Source organism: Oncorhynchus keta, chromosome 18, assembly GCF_023373465.1.
Source record: "Oncorhynchus keta strain PuntledgeMale-10-30-2019 chromosome 18, Oket_V2, whole genome shotgun sequence".
Lineage (NCBI taxonomy): Eukaryota > Metazoa > Chordata > Actinopteri > Salmoniformes > Salmonidae > Oncorhynchus > Oncorhynchus keta.
In genome coordinates, this window is record NC_068438.1 from 1,579,909 (window position 1) to 1,599,416 (window position 19,508).

Sequence of the window (19,508 nt, forward strand, 5' to 3'; positions counted from 1 at the left end):
AGGTGAAACATTGTGCTGAGTATTCCCTGGCCACAATTCAGAACTATGGCAGATAAAAATGTGTTTCTCAATAAAACATTATCTCATGATACTTTAGAATCAGACACATGAGTATGATGAGTAGTGCAAAACTGTTGAGTGACTTGAATGCTGCCCTGGCTTGTGCCAATGATTCACTGTGTCAATATTTAGAATCTAGTTAAAGATCAATTGCCGAGCTTGTGGAGAAAAGCCACCATTTTAGCAGACACCCACAGAAAACGCTAGGTTCTCTCTCATAACTAAAATCTAGATTAGTGAACCTAGCTGATCCCAGTTCAATCGTTTCAACTTCTACCTGGAGCGGAGAGATGTCGCAGTCTGACGGTTGGCTCCTCACAGTACTTCTGGTCTCAGTCGGTTCCCTGTTTGAATCAAAAGGTAACCCTTCACCTTGTAGTCAGTGGAAAGTGCCCATTTATTGTACTGCATTTGCAATCTGTAATTAAACCACCTACCTCAATTCTAGCTTACTAGAAACTTGATGAGATATTTACTTTTGTGATGGGTGTCGAACATGGTTGATATTCTCACTCCAGTAACTTAAAATGGAACTCAGTTCGGTGATATGATTAAGCTACACAACTAAAACCAGCAAATCTCTGCTGCTCGAGGCTCTTGTCAATGGGTTACAGACATTAGTATTGTATATGAATGCCACTCAGACACTTTTTTTTTCTTCAAAGAAGCTTACAGTACATGGGCCTACATTTATGTGTTGGAGTTGAACCCACAACCCTGTCATTGTCAGCATCATGCTCTTACCAGCTGAACTACACAGGACTGTAGTGTTGTGCCCACTCTGGGGTGAAATTTCCCCTAGGTACAGATCAAGGATCAGCTTCCCCTCCCTCAATCCTAACCTTAACCATAAGTGGGTAAAATTCTAAACTGACCCAAAATCAACATTTAGGGGCAACTTCACCCTACTCTGCTGTACAGTGTTTCTGGAGCAGAGGCATGCAGTGCAGCTGCTCCGAGGGCCCCGGCGGCCCAGGGCCAACTTCTTCCTTGAGGAGATGATGCCCGGCAACCTGGAGCGGGAGTGCTATGAGGAGACCTGTTCCCAGGAGGAGGCTGCTGAGATCTTCCAGACCAAGGAGAAGACGGTACTAGAACAGCTCCATCACATGAAAGCTCTGGTGCAGGGAATTCACACGAGCCCCCTGGACCAGAGCTTATGAATGCTCTGTTCATACTTTGCAGTTTGCACTAGCGTGTCCTATGTCAGAATTTTGATCACATTCTGATTGTGCCCTCATCTGGACACAGTGGACCAATAAGATATACATCTTAATACCGTGTATAGACTTACTGAGCCTTGATTAGATAGTGATTGGATCATCTTGACTGGAAGACAAACTTAAGGTTACTTGCGTGACTCCGGTTCTCTGATATTATGAGCGCGACATCTCACTAGTGGAATTAACCAATTAACCTCCTAAGTATCTCAAAGAACCAATCATATATGTCTGTCGGTGCACCACCGTTCATACTAAAGAGCCACCCGCCTGCCCTGATTATTCTCGAGCATACCGAACTTCCTCACACTCTTGCAAGTAGGAAAACGTGGTGAGCCGTCTCACTCATATTATCAAAGGACCGGAGTTGCATAAGTAGCCTTTAGTTTTCTTTCAATTATTCGTTTCGATATCTCACTATTGGGATATGGCTAACTCCCGTATCGCACACGCCCTCCGAAGCCAGGTAGTCTCAACATCAACCCTCAGAGGCCCGTCACTAAGGACAATATGCGCCAAAGAGGGCGCAGTGACACATCGCAAATCTCCTGCAAGGACATGCCTTTGAACCGTGCCTAAGAGGTAGCCATGGCTCTGGTGGAGTGAGCCTTTAGGCCCTCTGGAGGCTGTAACCCCTTGCTTTTATAGGCCAATATAATAGCTTCCACAATATGTGATAACCTTTGACAAGAGAGGGGCCTCCTCTTGCAGGACACAGTTGCTTGCGCAAAGCTCTCATCCCATCCAAGTATATATGCAGCGTGCGTACTGGACACAAACGGTGCAGCCGCTCCTTTTCCATAGACAGGAAAACTAGCTTGTGGAAATCCACAAGCTTCAAGGCGAGACAATTGTAAGTACCACTAACCTTGGGCATAAATGTGGAGTTGGGCAACAAGGTGACCGTGGAAAAGCCCTGGGCAAACTGCAGGCGCGAATAGTGAATGGACAGTGCATTTAGCTCACTTAATGCGGTTTAAAAGGAAAGCTATTTAATCTCTAAAACATTCCAACGACTCAAAAGGCTGCTGTGAAATAGCCTCAAGCACAATAGACAAATCCCATGATCAGGCTAAAGGACGTGCCACCTTCATGAAATGACATAACGGTTTGTTTTCCCACCGTGTTCTTGACAAAGCCTATATGACTGGTCGAGATAGCTGCTAGATAGACCTTAGACAGTGTAGAAAGCCTTCCCTCTGTCCCAAAGGTCCTGCAAGAAGTAGAAAACCTCAGATACAGAGTACTGGTAAGGAATTATCTGTTTTTTCACACCACTTCTAAAAAACGCACCGCTTATTTCCATACAGTGAGCTTGTAAAGGGGGCCCTAGCACTCTGGATTGTCTCAATGACTACAAGAGGCAAGCCAGTCACATCCAGATTTAACCTCTCACGGGTCAGGTCCAGAGGGCCATGTTTTCCGGGTGAGGGTGGAAAATCTTTCTGTTTGCTTGGGTCAGCAGATCCCTGTGTAAACTGTAGTTGACAAGGCTTGTTGTATAGCAGGGGAGTGATCTACACTATCCAGAGCTTGCCTTGCCATCGACGGGCTATCAAGATAAGGGATAAGCCCTTTTCCCTCACTCTGGCCAGAATGGGTAGTGAGGCTGAGGGGAGGAAAAGTGTAAAGCAACACCTTAGTAGGCAAAGTGGTTCTACCCATCATAAACATGACCGAGCACCCTCTGCAGAACAGGGAGAGGCACTGTCAAATAGACTGCAAAGCGGTCTTCCTAGTGTTGCCTGATCAGAGAGAGAATCCTTACACCTATGTATTCTATTTTCTGTGTTGGCACCGAACAGCTCTTTTTCAGTCGTGTCTCATACCGTTTCCTCCCAGGACAGGGAGTAAAGCAGGTAATCATCTATGTAGGCATAGATTCTTAGCCCCTTGTTTCTTAGGGGTGAGAAAGCTGCCTCTACACACCTGCTGAATGTTCGGGGAGTTACCGCTAGCCCGAATGGGACAGGTGGGACAAACTTCAGAAACCTGTGTGTTGGCAGGATGCTTAAGTGAAAATGAGCATCCAACAGGCTGGACAGGTTGAGCCACAGGGATCTCTCCCCAACCACTGCAAGGCTCTTTGCAAGGCTCAGCTGCCTGTTTGCAGACATCAATGAGCAAATATCTCATCTGCCATTGATGCCCTGCTAATGGCTGAAGAGGGCCGAGTGGCTTGCGCATCGTCCTCTTCCGTTGCCTGGAGGAGGTCGGTCATACCCTCTCCATCATCCTCTTCAAAAACGAGGTCCCTTTCCCCCCCACAGGAGCCAAGCCCGGGAAAATTGGGTGAATGTCCTCGGGGTAGCCTAGCAAGATGCCAGCCCATGAGGGCTGCGAAGCAGTCTCCCCACTCGATTTAAGAGTAGGAGATGAACTACGTTGGGCAACTCTGCACACTCTTTGGTGGAGTGTGTTAGCAGCAAAACTTTGCAATGGATGCATGACCGGTGGTTGTTGAATGCTGCTTCTGCGTGTTCGACACCCTGCCCGAAATGGTCACCCCACATAGGCATGGATGTGCCGGTGCTGGGACAGGGGCCGGGGCCTTGCTTGGTGCCCTCTGAGCCAAGCTAGCAGGTTCCATGGCTTCAGAAAACAGCTAATCCGAGAACAAAGTGAACCAGCGTTCGCCACTTGGGCTTAGTAGCCTAGCTAGTTAGCACAGTGCTAGCCAGAGAAGCTAACCCTTTAACAATGTGAACATAGCTATCATTCACCATGTGGGCTAGTAGCCTAGCTAGTTAGGACAAAGTTAGAGCTGTGTTGGTCTTATGATGAACAAAAGCGTGGCTCTTGACCAATAAACAGTGACGCTAGAACAGTCGGCCTCGTTAATGACGTTAATGGGTTGAGCTAAACTAGAGAGCGAACTAGTAATTCTACCCTTCCAGGTAGAAAAAACAGTTGGTAGGATAGCTAGCCTTGCGGTGAAGCAAATTGTTACCCAAAGCAAAAACTTTTCCTTTCAGTAAAGACTCCCAACACAAAAGATTAGAGCTGATAAATCCTGCGCTCGTTGCCCTAACCTTGACAGCACACCTTTGAATAGTTAGAGGAAAACAGATCAAGTCATGCTGCGATGAGCTAAGTAGAACTCTTCTATGAAGAAGAGAGGTGAAAATGATCAGAGGGCAGGCGGGTGGCTCTTTAGTATGAGGCGAAGGGCTCCCTCATTCGCCACTCGACCTGTATGATTGGTTCTTCAAGCTACTTAGGAGATTCTGGTGAATTCCACTAGTCAAACAGAATACTTGAAAGAGAACCACATTAGTGATGCGCGGGTCAGCCGCCCAACTCTAAAGTGAAAATTTGAGTCCCGCACCCGACCCTAACCTGCAAACAGGCAGATTGAAGATGTGCTGTACAGACATGGAAGGCATAACACATTTTTGACAGGGGGTGCACGATATTATTTTTTGAAGCCTAATTTAGATATGTTTCTGCTTATAATTTCCTACATTTTGTAGGCTATTTGTTAGTCAATTTGTCTATAATTAGATACATGTAGTTTCTCTTCCGTCATTACTGCCCTAGAACTCTTAATAAACCCTTGCTCACCAGAATACATTCATGAATTCTTCAATCTAGTTTACATCGCAATTTTTGTTTTTTAAATGGTAAGATTTTCTGTGCGAAATTTCCAGTTTGACCGGTTTTAAGGAAATTTAAAACTGTGAAATGACCTAACATGTTTGATAAGATTTCAGTTCGGCTTGGATGCATATTTTATGTGGTTTAAATACTATCAGTTTGTATGATGCTGATAAAGATTGCACCCAGACAGACGGTCCCTAGCCACGTATTCCTTCTCTCAAGATGCTGAAATAAATCATTAATATTTCTCCACTCCTTTCCCAGAGTCAAAATGTACATTTGGTGTATAACTTTACTGCAATAAATGCTTATAATTCTGCAGCAGTTAATATTAGATTGGGCTATGTGAAAGGTTAAAGATCTACATTCAGTGTCCAGATTTCAGTTAGGCTACTGTTCCCTTGACAAGCCATATTTTAAGTCCCCGTCTTGACTCTTGAATTTTTATATAGCGCCTCCAAATCATCATGCATATCAAGCCGGCACTGCTATCATCTTCTTTAACCACTTAACAAAATGCTCCACTGCCGCAATGTGGATGGGAGTGTGCTTGCACCCCCATTTCCTGTAGTCCATGATTAGCTCTTTGGACTTGCTGAGGTTGAGGGGTTGTTGCTCCGGCACTACACTGCCAAGTCACCGACCTCTTCTCCGTAGGCTGATTCATTGTCTCCAGTGATCAGGCCTACCACCGTTGTGTCATCAGCAAACTTGATAATGGTGTTGGAGTCGTGTGTGGCCACACACTCGTGGTGAACAGCGAAAAACATTTAGATCCACAATGTTTATTCCATGGGACAAAACTAGATCCAGGGTATGACTGTGGCAATGAGTAGGTCCGGAGACATGTTGGACAAAACCCACTGAGTCGATGATTGTTTCAAAAGCCTTTTGGAGTGGTTCTGTGGATTTATCCATGTGATTATTAAAGTCACCAAAAATGTGAATATTATCTGCCAAATCAATGTTTGCATTTTTAGTGCAACAGTTCCACATCTTAAAGTAGTTACAAGGCACAACAGTAATTTAATTATACGTGTCACGACTTCTGCCGAAGTCGTTGCCTCTCCTTGTTCGGGCGGTGCTCGGCGTTCGACGTCACCGGTCTTCTAGCCATCATTGATCCATTTTTCATTTTCCATTGGTTTTGTCTTGTCTTCCCACACACCTGTTTTCAATCCCATTCATTACCTGTTGTGTATTTAACCCTCTGTTTCCCCTCATGTCTTTGTCAGAGATTGTTTATTGTCAGTGTAGTGTTGTTTGTTGTATAGGTGCGCTATGGGTCTTTGTACCCATATTTTGTTTATGCTCTTTTTTCTGTTTAGTGTTAATGGAGCATGTTACTAGGACATTATTAAAAGACTCCATTTCACACTCCGTTTGACTCTCCTGCGCCTGACTTCCCTGCCACCCATTCACATATGCCTGACATACATCTATAATTTAACAGCAAAGAGGCCCCATTCAATCATTTCTATTTCTATAAGTCCTTCGTCATCCCCAGACAAGCTGAATGGTACCATCTCTGGCACACAGAGCATTCGATCTGCAGTATTAAAAATTAAAAACAGAGTTATGTTTATTTACATGTAAATTACAGTTCTGCAATACCCAAATTATGTTACATGCTTTTGCAATTAGGAACATTTTCAAATTGAATTGGATTTTTGTTCAATTGCTAAATTGACTTTAAATGACATGTATTTTATCAAGTTTCAGATAAGACCCAGATGCAGACAACGTCGAATTAACAACAGTTTATTAATTCAACAGGGGCAGGCAAAAGACAGATCAAGGGCAGGCAGGGGTTAGTAATCCAGATAGGTGGGGCAAAGGTACAGGACGACAGGCAGGGTCAGGGTAGGCAGAGGTCAATAATCCAGATAGGTGGGGCAAAGGTACAGGACGGCAGGCAGGGTCAGGGTAGGCAGAGGTCAATAAATCCAGATAGGTGGGGCAAAGGTACAGGACGGCAGGCAGGGTCAGGGTAGGCAGAGGTCAATAATCCAGATAGGTGGGGCAAAGGTACAGGACGGCAGGCAGGGTCAGGGTAGGCAGAGGTCAATAATCCAGATAGGTGGGGCAAAGGTACAGGACGGCAGGCAGGGTCAGGGTAGGCAGAGGTCAATAATCCAGATAGGTGGGGCAAAGGTACAGGACGGCAGGCAGGGTCAGGGTAGGCAGAGGTCAATAATCCAGATAGGTGGGGCAAAGGTACAGGACGGCAGGCAGGGTCAGGGTAGGCAGAGGTCAATAATCCAGATAGGTGGGGCAAAGGTACAGGACGGCAGGCAGGGTCAGGGTAGGCAGAGGTCAATAATCCAGATAGGTGGGGCAAAGGTACAGGACGGCAGGTGGGGTCAGGGCAGGCAAAAAAGGTCAAACCGGGAAAACTAGAAAACAGGAACAACCGAGAGACAGGAACAGAGGGAAAAACGCAGGTATGCTTGACGAAACAATACAAACTGGCAACAGACAAACAGAGAACACCGGTATAAACACACAAGGGATAATGGAGAACATGGGCGACACCTGGAGGGGGGTGGAGACAATCACAAAGACAGGTGAAACAGATCAAGGTGTTACACATTTCACCACAAGCCTAACAGAAGCACACATAACTGAGGTGATAATCATCATTGAGTATTCAGGCAATATAAATCATATAGTAATAAAGGCATGAATTGGCAAAAAACATATGGGTTGATAAAAAATGTTGTAATATTACAATAACGGCATTTGATAGATTTGATCTATTTATATCAAATCAAAACTGGAATTTGTATTCAAAGCAAAAAGTTAAAGTATGCTAGACATTTATAGAATTTATAGAATTTTGCAGATTAACACTGGAGTGATAAATGATCAGATGGTCATGTACAGTGTGTGCAAAAGAGCAGAAAAATAAATAAAAACAGTATAAAAACAGTATGGGAATGAGGTAGGTGAACATGGGTGGGCTATTTACCAATAGACTATGTACAGCTGCAGCGATCGGTTAGCTGCTCAGATAGCTGATGTTTGAAGTTGGTGAGGGAGATAAAATTCTCCAACTTCAGCGATTTTTGCAGTTTGTTCCAGTCACAGGCAGCAGAGTACTGGAACGAAAGGCGGCCAAATGAGGTGTTGGCTTTAGGGATGATCAGTGAGATACACCTGCTGGAGCGCGTGCTATGGATGGGTGTAGCCATCGTGACCAGTGAACTGAGATAAGGCGGAGCTTTACCTAGCATGGACTTGTAGATGACCTGGAGCCAGTGGGTCTGGCGACGAATATGTAGCGAGGGCCAGCCGACTAGAGCATACAAGTCGCAGTGGTGGGTGGTATAAGGTGCTTTAGTGACAAAACGGATGGCACTGTGATAGACTGCATCCAGTTTGCTGAGTAGAGTGTTGGAAGCCATTTTGTAGATGACATCGCCGAAGTCGAGGATCGGTAGGATAGTCAGTTTTACTGGATCAGGGAATCGCCCGCAGCAAGAGCAACATCATTGATATATACAGAGAAAAGAGTCAGCCCGAGAATTGAACCCTGTGGCACCCCCATAGAGACTGCCAGAGGACCGGACAGCATGCCCTCCGATTTGACACACTGAACTCTGTCTGCAAAGTAATTGGTGAACCAGGCAAGGCAGTCATCCGAAAAACCGAGGCTACTGAGTCTGCCGATAAGAATATGGTGATTGACAGAGTCGAAAGCCTTGGCAAGGTCGATGAAGACGGCTGCACAGTACTGTCTTTTATCGATGGCGGTTATGATATCGTTTAGTACATTGAGTGTGGCTGAGGTGCACCCGTGACCGGCTCGGAAACCAGATTGCACAGCGGAGAAGGTACGGTGGGATTCGAGATGGTCAGTGACCTGTTTGTTGACTTGGCTTTCGAAGACCTTAGATAGGCAGGGCAGGATGGATATAGGTCTATAACAGTTTGGGTCCAGGATGTCTCCCCCTTTGAAGAGGGGGATGACTGCGGCAGCTTTCCAATCCTTGGGGATCTCAGACGATATGAAAGAGAGGTTGAACAGGCTGGTAATAGGGGTTGCGACAATGGCGGCGGATAGTTTCAGAAATAGAGGGTCCAGATTGTCAAGCCCAGCTGATTTGTACGGGTCCAGGTTTTGCAGCTCTTTCAGAACATCTGCTATCTGGATTTGGGTAAAGGAGAACCTGGAGAGGCTTGGGCGAGGAGCTGCGGGGGGGGGGGGGGGCGGAGCTGTTGGCCGAGGTTGGAGTAGCCAGGCGGAAGGCCTGGCCAGCCGTTGAGAAATGCTTATTGAAGTTTTCGATAATCATGGATTTATCGGTGGAGACCGTGTTTACCTAGCCTCAGTGCAGTGGGCAGCTGGGAGGAGGTGCTCTTGTTCTCCATGGACTTCACAGTGTCCCAGAACTTTTTGGAGTTGGAGCTACAGGATGCAAACTTCTGCCTGAAGAAGCTGGCCTTAGCTTTCCTGACTGACTGCGTGTATTGGTTCCTGACTTCCCTGAACAGTTGCATATCACGGGGACTATTCGATGCTATTGCAGTCCGCCACAGGATGTTTTTGTGTTGGTCGAGGGCAGTCAGGTCTGGAGTGAACCAAGGGCTGTATCTGTTCTTGGTTATGCATTTTTTGAATGGAGCATGTTTATCTAAAATGGTGAGGAAGTTACTTTTAAAGAATGACCAGGCATCCTCAACTGACAGGATGAGGTCAATGTCCTTCCAGGATACCCGGGCCAGGTCGATTAGAAAGGCCTGCTCACAGAAGTATTTTAGGGAGCATTTGACAGTGAAGAGGGGTGGTCGTTTGACTGCGGCTCCGTGGCGGATACAGGCAATGAGCCAGTGATCACTGAGATCCTGGTTGAAGACAGCGGAGGTGTATTTGGAGGGCCAGTTGGTCAGGATGACGTCTATGAGGGTGCCCTTGTTTACAGAGTTAGGGTTGTACCTGGTGGGTTCCTTGATGATTTGAGTGAGATTGAGGGCATCTAGCTTAGATTGTAGGACTGCCGGGGTGTTAAGCATATCCCAGTTTAGGTCACCTAACAGAACAAACTCTGAAGCTAGATGGGGGGCGATCAATTCACAAATGGTGTCCAGGGCACAGCTGGGAGCTGAGGGTGGTCGGTAAGCAGGCGGCAACAGTGAGAGACTTATTTCTGGAGAGAGTAATTTTCAAAATTCGTAGTTCGAACTGTTTGGGTATGGACCTGAAAAGTATGACATTACTTTGCAGGCTATCTCTGCAGTAGACTGCAACTCCTCCCCCTTTGGGAGTTCTATCTTGACGGAAGATGTTATAGTTGGGTATGGAAATCTCTGAATTTTTGGTGGCCTTCCTGAGCCAGGATTCAGAAACGGCAAGGACATCAGGGTTAGCAGAGTGTGCTAAAGCAGTGAGTAAAACAAACTTAGGGAGGAGGCTTCTGATATTGACATGCATGAAACCAAGGCTTTTTCGATCACAGAAGTCAACAAATGAGGGTGCCTGGGGACATGCAGGGCCTGGGTTTACCTCCACATCACCCGCGGAACAGAGAAGGAGTAGTATGAGGGTGCGGCTATATTGATGCCATAACCAGCCTTTCAAACCCCTTCATGGCTGCAGACGTGAGTGCAGGTGTGCGGGTCGGTAGTCGTTTAGGCAGGTTACCTTAGTGTACTGATGCTTTGCCTGTTTGATGATTCATCGAGGGCATAGTGGGATTTCTTATAAGCATCCGGGTTAGAGTCCCGCTCCTTGAAAGCGGGACTCCAACTCCACACTTTAGCTCTGTAATCCATGGTTTCGGTTTGGGGTATGTACGTACAGTCACTGTGGGGACAGCGTCATCAATGCACTTATTGATGAAGCCAGTGACTGATTGGTGTACTCCTCAATGCCATCGGAAGAATCCCGGAACATATTCCAGTCTGTGCTCGCAAAATAGTCCTGTAGCTTAGCATCTGCGTCATCTGACCACTTCCTTATTGAGATAAGCAGGACGTACCAGTGACAGTTAGAAATCAGGAGGATATAGTTGTGGTCAGATTTGCCAAATGGAGGGTGAGGGAGAGCTATGTACGCGTCTCTGTGTGTGGAGTAAAGGTGGTCTAGAGTTTTTTTCCATCTGGTTGCACATTTAACATGCTGGTATAAAGAGGTAAAACGGTTTTATGCTCCCCTGCATTAAAGTCCCCTGGCTACTAGGAGTGCCTCCTCTGGATGAGCATTTTCTTGTCTGCTTATGGCCTTATACAGCTCTTTGAGGGTTGTCTTAATGCCAGCATCGGTTTGTGGTGGTAAATAGACATCCGTAGCTCAGTTGGTAGAGCATGGCGCTTGTAACGCCAGGGTAGTGGGTTCGATCCCCGGGACCACCCATACGTAGAATGTATGCACACAAGTCGCTTTGGATAAAAGCGTCTGCTAAATGGCATATATTATTATTATATATTACGAAAAATACAGACTCTCTTGGTAAATAGTGTGGTCTACAGCTTATCATGAGATATTTTACTTCAGGTGAGCAAAACCTTGTAAATAGTGTGGTCTACAGCTTATCATGAGATACTTTACCTCAGGTGAGCAAAACCTTGAGACTTCCTTAATATTAGATTTCGTGCACCAGCTGTTATTTACAAATAGACACAGACTGCCACCCCTGGTCTTACCGGAGGCAGCTGGTTCTGTCTTGCCGATGGATTGAAAACCCAGGCAGCTGCAGGTTATCCATTTCGTTGTTCAGACATGACTCGGTGAAACATAAGATATTACAGTTAATGTTCCATTGGTTCTGATATCCAGAAGAGTAGTAGAAACATTATGTACAAAATAAGTTACAAAAAATGCAAAAAAACACAGAATAGCACAATTGGTTAGGAGCCCGTAAAACGGCAGCAATCTCCTCCAGTACCGTCAATTCGATTTGGACCACTGTTGCTGGACTTTCCTCAGTTTAGCCAGTCAGTCATCGAAGTGAGAAAGCCTCTTTCAATAGAGCATTAGTTAGAGCAACTAGGTAGTTATGACTGTGTTAACTGAAAACTCAGCTACGCGGAGTAGCAGACTGAGGGCAGTTTTCATTTCCACTAAAGCGATTCTGCGAATTCAGCATAAGTTCCATCCCCATTCGTTTACAACAAGGGTACGCAGAGAAATGTGTGTGGAATTTTGGGGAAGGTGAGCAACGAGAACCCTGCAAGCTAAGCAGTTGAAAAATGTAAAATTGCTAATTTTTTCAAGCGTGTTGGAGTGAAGCCTTGTCAAAAGGCTTAAGCACTTATGGCAGATAAAAGATAATGAAATAAAACTTCAATGTAGCCTATAGATATGAACTGCACAGGAATTCTACATTTTTTATGCAATGCTTTCTCTTTATTCACCCACCGGCCTGCCTAAACCCGCCTCGCAGCAGGTGATGAGTCAACCCACGCATCACTAAACCACATGTTAAAGCAAGGTGTAACCGGGCCTTAAATGACAAGGATAGTCAGAGGAGTAGGCTCATAAAGCTCAAAAGAACATTCAAACTGACTGTATATCCCTTTGGTCTTCTCTTACAGGTGGAGTTTTGGTATAGATATAAGAGTGAGTATGGTATTGCGTCATTCGATTATTTTCAGTTATTTAAAAAACTGCATCAAAAATCCACAGTCACTTAAAAGGAACGCTTGTGATGAGATGTCTCTATGAATTGCGAATTAGATCTGAATCCTTGCCACTACAACCCATGTAAGAATGGAGGAATCTGCACAATCTATCGGGATGGATACCTCTGTCTGTGTCCACCACGCTACGATGGGAAAACCTGTGCAATAGGTATAGTTTTACTCAATCATAATAGGGGTGGGAGGGGTTGGAAACTTTCCGGAAGTTAAGGAATTTAGGGAATTTTGCTTAAATTCATCAAAAAAGTTAGCTTATAACAGTGAATGTTTTTTGTTGGATACACATAAGGCAAATCTAGGTATTGTGGCATATTTTGGTTAAACTATCCCCAATTCAATGGAATTGCAACCCTCTGCATGCACAGTGCATTCTTCCATCACATGTACAGCTGATTCTCAAGATCTTGCACACTAATGAGCCCACACTACTACACTGTCTGAGCAAAGGACTACATGCTTTCTGGTAAGTTTTGATTACAATACTGGGTGGGGTGAATATATTTTATATGAAATGCATGATTTTTTAAAAACTAGTGAATAGTAGCCTCCAGCAAAGTGTGTTTAAATAATTTTTTACTTGTTCTGCTAGTTAGTTTTTGCTACCATGTGGGTTTTCAGCTTGCTTGAGCCTGCTAACTGAGTGTCAATTCACCTGTTTCCATACATGTTTCATTTTAAAACATGTATCTTACAAAGGAGTTGTTTAATCTAATTGCTATTTGGTTATTTTATATTTTTTTGTGAATTTTAACCCTTTTTTCTCCCCAATTTCATGGTATCCAATTGTTAGTAGCTACTATCTTGTCTCATCGCTACAAGTCCCATACGGGCTCGAGAGAGACGACGGTTGAAAGTCATGCGTCCTCCGATACACAACCCAACCAAACCGCACTGCTTCTTAACACAGCGCGCATCCAACCCGGAAGCCTGCTGCACCAGTGTGTCGGAGGAAACTCTGTGCACCTGGCAACCTTGGTTAGCGTGCACTGCGCCCAGCCCGCGATGAGACAAGGATATCCCTACCGGCCAAACCTCCCTAACCCGGACGACGCTAGGCCAATTGTGCGTCACCCCACGGACCTCCCAGTCGCAGCCGGTTACGACAGAGCCTGGGCGCGAACCCAGAGTCTCTGGCGGCACAGCTGGCGCTGCAGTACAGCGCCCTTAACCACTGCGCCACCCTGGAGGCCTATTTGGTTATTTTTTACTAATTTTTTTCTAATCTTTACAGAAAAATGCCACGGGCACTATCTGATGTGTGGAGACATTTCACTGCAGCTAATGTAGAAGGAAAAGCGGTGTACATTTGCAAATACTGTGCCAAATCATATGTGAAGAATGCAATAAAGATGCAGAATCATCTGGCCAAGTGCATAAAGATCCCTCAACACTCACAACCTCTGACAAAAGTTCCTCTACTTCTATTCGAGGTGAAAATGATGAATCAGACTCTTTATCGGTAGCAATAGCTCATGGAATCAGAAGTTTATTTTGATTAATGTCTTGCTCGAGCTGTGTATGCAACTGGTTCACCTCAGGTGCTCACAGGCAATGTCTATTGGAAGAGATTTCTGAATGTTCTTTGCCCAGCATACACCCCTCCTTCAAGCAGACATGCTTTATCTAAAAATGTAATGGATGCAGAGTTCAAGTGAAGGTCAAGCAAATCATAGAAAAAGCAGACTGAATGGGTGGTTGAATGTTTGTGGGGAAGGAACATTTTCATATTTTTTACCTTCATTTAACTAGGCAAGTCAGTTAAGAACAAATTCTTATTTTCAAAGATGGCCTAGGAACAGTGGGTTAACTGCCTGTTCAGGGGCAGAACGACAGATTTGTACCTTGTCAGCTCGGGGTTTTGAACTTGCAACCTTCCGGTTACAAGTCCAATGCTCTAACCACTAGGCTAGCCTACCGCCCCAATTAACTACATCATCTCCACCCCTTAACCAGTATTCTACAAGAGCACAGACACAAGGGACAGACACACCGGTCTCTACATTGCAGATGAGCTGTCATCAATGACCTTGGACCACAGAAAGTATTGCACTGGTGACAGACAATGGTGCGAACATGAAGGCTGCTTGGTCAAAAGTGGAGGAGTCCTACCCTCACATCATACCCATTGGCTGTGCTGCTAATGCATTGAATCTGCTCCTAAAGGACATCATGGCACTGAAAACAATGGATACACTCTACAAGAGAGCCAAGGAAATGGTTATCAAGTTATAGCAGCAATCTACCTCACCAAGCAAAGTGTCTTTTCTATCTACTTCACTGTTGCTCCAAGCAGAGGAAACTGCAGTTCTGAAATACATCAAAAAGTGGGAAGACTTTTGCCTGAAGCCAATACATGCCGCAGAGTACATGTTGGATCCCAAGTATGCTGGCAAGAGCATCCTGTCTGGTGCAGAGATCAACAATTATGTCTACTTAAGTAGAAAGGTTTATGTTTCGGTTTCCATATGATATGGTAAATATAACTAATGCAAAAAACATACATTTAAATGGTATTAACATTAATTTGCATATATTTCCATTAATTCCCACCTATGAATATTCCCCAAAATGTGCAACCATAGTCATAATACATCTGTGTTTTCCTGTAATGATAGTCTAGAAACTAAAGCTATAGACCTATAAAAACTCTCACTTCCTGAGTTACAGGACCCTGGCCCTCCCAGTCATAGCCTGGAATCCACACTGAGTATTGCTCTGCTACAGTACTGGTGCCGTTCACACTGGAGATTCCACCACAGAGGAAGCTGGTGGGAGGATCTATAGGAGGCTGGAATGGAATAAATGGAACGGTATTAAACAGATCAAATGTATGAAAATTACATTTGACTCAGTTCCATTTATTCCATTCCAGTCATTACAATGAACCTGTCCTTTTATTTAACCATAGCGCCTCCCACCAGCCTCCTCTGGTCGACAACCATTGTACGACACGGAGGATTCTTTTGTGATTGTGACTTCACCGCATCCACTTACAACAGTTGTTGGAAAACCACTTGCAGAACTTACTTTACATTCACAATTTTACTCACATAGTTAAGGGAAAAACGACATATTAAACAATAGAATTGTGACGTCTAATAAAAAACCTAGCAAGCAAACTAATTACTGTACTTATAGGAAATATTTATAAGCAATTTTTTATTGACACTGTAGGACCCCTTCAGGTTTCAAATGACCACCGTAAAAGACAGCTAAATGCCTGCTCAATAAAATACAATTAAGGAGTCAATTCTATTCTACTCTTCTAATACCAGAAACTTTGCTCTGTTCCTCCAGAGGTGTTTGAGTGCCAGTTTAAAAATGGAGGCTGTCTGCATTACTGCACCAACCAGGAGCGCACCACAGGGGTCCAGTGCAGCTGTGCAGAGGGTTATCAGTTAGATGAGGATGGCAAGACCTGCTCTGAAACAGGTAGACTAAGCACTGAAAAACATTAGTGCCAGTCAAAAGTTTGGACACACCTACTCATTCAAGGGTTTTTATTTATGTTTTACTATTTTCTACATTGTAGAATAATAGTGAAGACATCAAAACTATGAAATAACATATGGAATCATGTAGTAACCAAAAAAGTGTTAAATCAAAATATATTTTCTATTTTAGATTCTTCAAAGTAGCCACCCTTTGAATTGATGACAGCTTTGCACACTCCTGGCATTCTCTCAACCAGCTTCATGAGGAATTATTTTCCAACAGTCTTCCAACATATCCTGAGCACTTGCTTCTCATTCACTCTGCAGTCCAACTCATCCCAAACCATCTCAATTCGGTTGAGGTTGGGTGTTTGTGGAAGCCAGGTCATCTAATGCAGCACTCCACTCTCCTTGGTTAAATAGCCCTTACACAGCCTGGAGGTGTGTTTTGGATCATTGTCCTGTTGAAAAACAATTGATAGTCCCACTAAGCACAAACCAGATGGGATGGCGTATCACTACAGAATGCTGAGGTAGCCATGTTGGTTAAGTGTGCCTTGAATTCTAAATAAATCAGACGGTGTCGGGTGCTTTTCTGGTGACACTGTCACACCTCCTCCTCCATGCTTCACAGTGGGAACCACACTTGCAGAGATCATCCGTTCACCTACTCTCTTCTTCTTATTGGTGTCCTTTGGTAGTGGTTTCTTTGCAGCAAATTGACCATGAACACCTGATTCACACAGTCTCCTCTGAACAGTTGATGTTGAGATGTCTTTTACTTGAACTCTGTGAAGCATTTATCTGGAGGTGCAGTTAACTAACTTATCCTCTGCAGCAGAGGAAACTCTGGGTCGTCCTTTCATGTGGCGCTCTTCATGAGAGCTGGTTTCATCATACCGCTTGATGGTTTTTGCGACTGCACATGAAGATTAGTTCTTGAAATTTTTCAGATGACTAAGACATGAAGTCAGTCAATGATAGACTATTGTTTCTCTTTGCTTATTTGAGTTGGTCTTTTACTAAATAGGGCCATCTTCTGTATACCACCCCTGCCCTTGTCACAACACAACTGATCGGCTCAAACGCATTGATGACAGAAATTCCACAAATGAACATTTAACAAGGCACACATGCTGAGTGTACAAAGCTGTCAAGGAAAATATATTTTGATTTGTTCAACACTTTTTTGGTTACTACATGTCATTTCGTAGTTGACGTCTTCACTATTATTTTACTATATAGAAGATAGTAAAAAGAAAAACCCCTGAATGAGTAGGTGTCAAGTCAATGTGATGGTTATACTGTACATTGTCATTGCCAGTGGCGTTCCCTTGTGGGAAGAAGCAGAGTGAGGCTTCACTGCGCCGCTCTCTACTGGACGAGTCCGTGCCCTTCAACCCGACCTTCCGCCACTCTGACATGAACCTCACTATCACCACGGAGGGGGAAAGGAACTCGACCTCCACCCTACTTGCGATTAACTCAACCCAGCCAGGGGGGAACGGCACCGAGTACATGGAGGACGTTAATGAAGACACCCGGATAGTAGGAGGGCAGCTGGAGAGGCAGGGAGGAAGCCCATGGCAGGTAGGCCTACAACACACAGGGCTAAAGGGGTGGTAAGCAGGGTTGTGTTCAGTAGGCACAAATTGGAAGAAACAGTCCAGAACAAAGTGAAATGGTGGAGGGGGGAGTAAGTGTGCTGGAGGCGTGGTCTAAGAAACATATTGCCGAAATGTAGAAAATTGTAAAAGTGAGGCCCCTGAATAAGTCCAATGAGTAAGTTTTTGTATCTGGTTACAAGGCGGTTTTCTATGGCGTGTCCTACTGACAGAACCGTGGAAGGCGTCAGTGGCACTGCAGGCCACTGCAATCTCATAAATCATAGGGGATGTAGTGTATGATGATAATAGTGTTTGTGGCATACCCCTAATACTAGTCCTACCTGTTCCATGACCCTGCAGGTCATGCTCTGTAGGGAGGATGGATATGGCTTCTGTGGGGGAACTCTGATCAGTCAGCGCTGGGTGGTCAGTTCCGCACACTGCATGCATAAAATCCCTGACCATGTGACTATCGGTGAGACTATGTGATCCCATGTTTAGAAGTAGTGAGCACACTGTTGAATGCTCCAGCAGTTTGAATTGAGTGTAACTTGTCGATCATGATGATCCACTGTGCCTGTTTAAACTGTCTGTCTGATTTACAGGGGACTATGACAAGCAGCGTCACGACCCAGGTGAGCAGAAGATTAAGGTGGCCAAGGTCGTCGTCCACCCTCACTTCCACGACTACACCTTCGATAGCGACATTGCTCTAGTCTACCTCTCTTCCCCCGTGGTGCTGAGCCCCGTGGCGGTACCCGCCTGCCTTCCCAATCGTCAGCTGGCCAGCCATCTCCAGCGGGAGGATGTGAGGGGCATGGTCACAGGCTGGGGCGCCACACGGTACCTGGGGCACTCCTCACGCTTCCTGAGGAAAGTCACTCTGCCCGTGGTCGACCAGCAGAAGTGCATCGGCTCCACGGAGCAGGTCATCACGGACAACATGTTCTGCGCGGGCTACCTGGAGGCCGGCTTGGATGCCTGCAGTGGGGACAGTGGGGGTCCCTTTGTGGTCAACTACCGCGGTACCTGGTTCCTCACAGGGGTGGTGAGCTGGGGGGAGAAGTGTACCACCAAGGGGAAGTATGGCATCTACACCCGGCTAGGGAACTACCTGCACTGGATACAAGATACTATAGAAAGGCAGGTGCATAACAGTACACATAAATGAGGTGCAGCTCGGAGACGATCCCAATTCATTCCCTACCCCTTGACCCTTCAATGGATAGGTGCAAGCAGTTTAGTGGTGACCTTTACTATATTGCTGACACACCTGCAAAGATTGAAGGGTTGGGGGACAAGGGTAAGGCCCAAATTGGGGCGCTGATGATGAATTCCAAGTCAAACCCTAGCCCCAACAAGGTATTAGCAATACAGCAATAGCTTGTAATTGACCTCTGAGGGAGTTTTAGGATGCATCCAATCCTTTCAGATTTACAGAAATGCCTGAGTGCATTATGAAATATAAATTGCACCTGGGGTGAGTTCAGGAGAATACAATGCAACAATGTGTTTAGATAAATGCATTTTGAAGACCGGATTTTCTGTCATGATGTAAAATTGGGAATCATGTCAGCTCAATTCATTGCATTATTCTGACTGTTTTAAATTCACTGAACACGAACGACCCTGGTGCTTCAGTTACCTTATTTCATTTTATTGTGAATAATATCATTTACACACAAACTGTGCACATTATTAACCAGGTAAGATTTGGTTCTGAGAGCACTTGATCAGTTTCACCTCCCCATTTAACATTTTTCCCCCAAAGTAATACAAAGCTTCAAGTTTTAGGGCTGTTAAATGGAGTTTGTTGGAGTGTTTCGTGAAAGTACATAAGTTGCCACTAGCAATAAGTAGTTTGAATCATTTCAAACGACTTATTGTGCATTAAAGTGATAGTTCACTCCAATCAATGTATCATGTTTTTAAGACATCAACAGTGG

At 44.9% G+C, this 19,508-nt stretch overlaps 1 protein-coding gene across 1 annotated transcript; it reads left to right on the forward strand.

The window, feature by feature from the left end:
• The first annotated feature begins 204 nt into the window (after positions 1–204).
• Positions 205–19,474, forward strand: LOC118397029 (coagulation factor X-like). The gene is made up of 8 exons (XM_035791427.2): positions 205–420; positions 982–1,148; positions 12,417–12,441; positions 12,559–12,672; positions 15,819–15,953; positions 17,280–17,545; positions 17,923–18,037; positions 18,168–19,474. Exons 1-8 carry the CDS (start codon positions 351–353, stop codon positions 18,731–18,733), a joined length of 1,458 nt encoding a protein of 485 aa, XP_035647320.1. The 5' UTR covers positions 205–350; the 3' UTR covers positions 18,734–19,474.
• Positions 19,475–19,508: the final 34 nt, after the last annotated feature.

What these genes read in the sequence shown, in the direction of transcription:
- LOC118397029 (XM_035791427.2), top strand. Translation starts at nt 351, where the DNA reads ATGTCGCAGTCTGACGGTTGGCTCCTCACAGTACTTCTGGTCTCAGTC. An exon ending in TCCAGACCAAGGAGAAGACG is followed by an intron (nt 1,149 to 12,416) that starts GTACTAGAACAG and finishes CTTCTCTTACAG; the next exon opens with GTGGAGTTTTGGTATAGATA. An exon ending in TGGGAAAACCTGTGCAATAG is followed by an intron (nt 12,673 to 15,818) that starts GTATAGTTTTAC and finishes CTGTTCCTCCAG; the next exon opens with AGGTGTTTGAGTGCCAGTTT.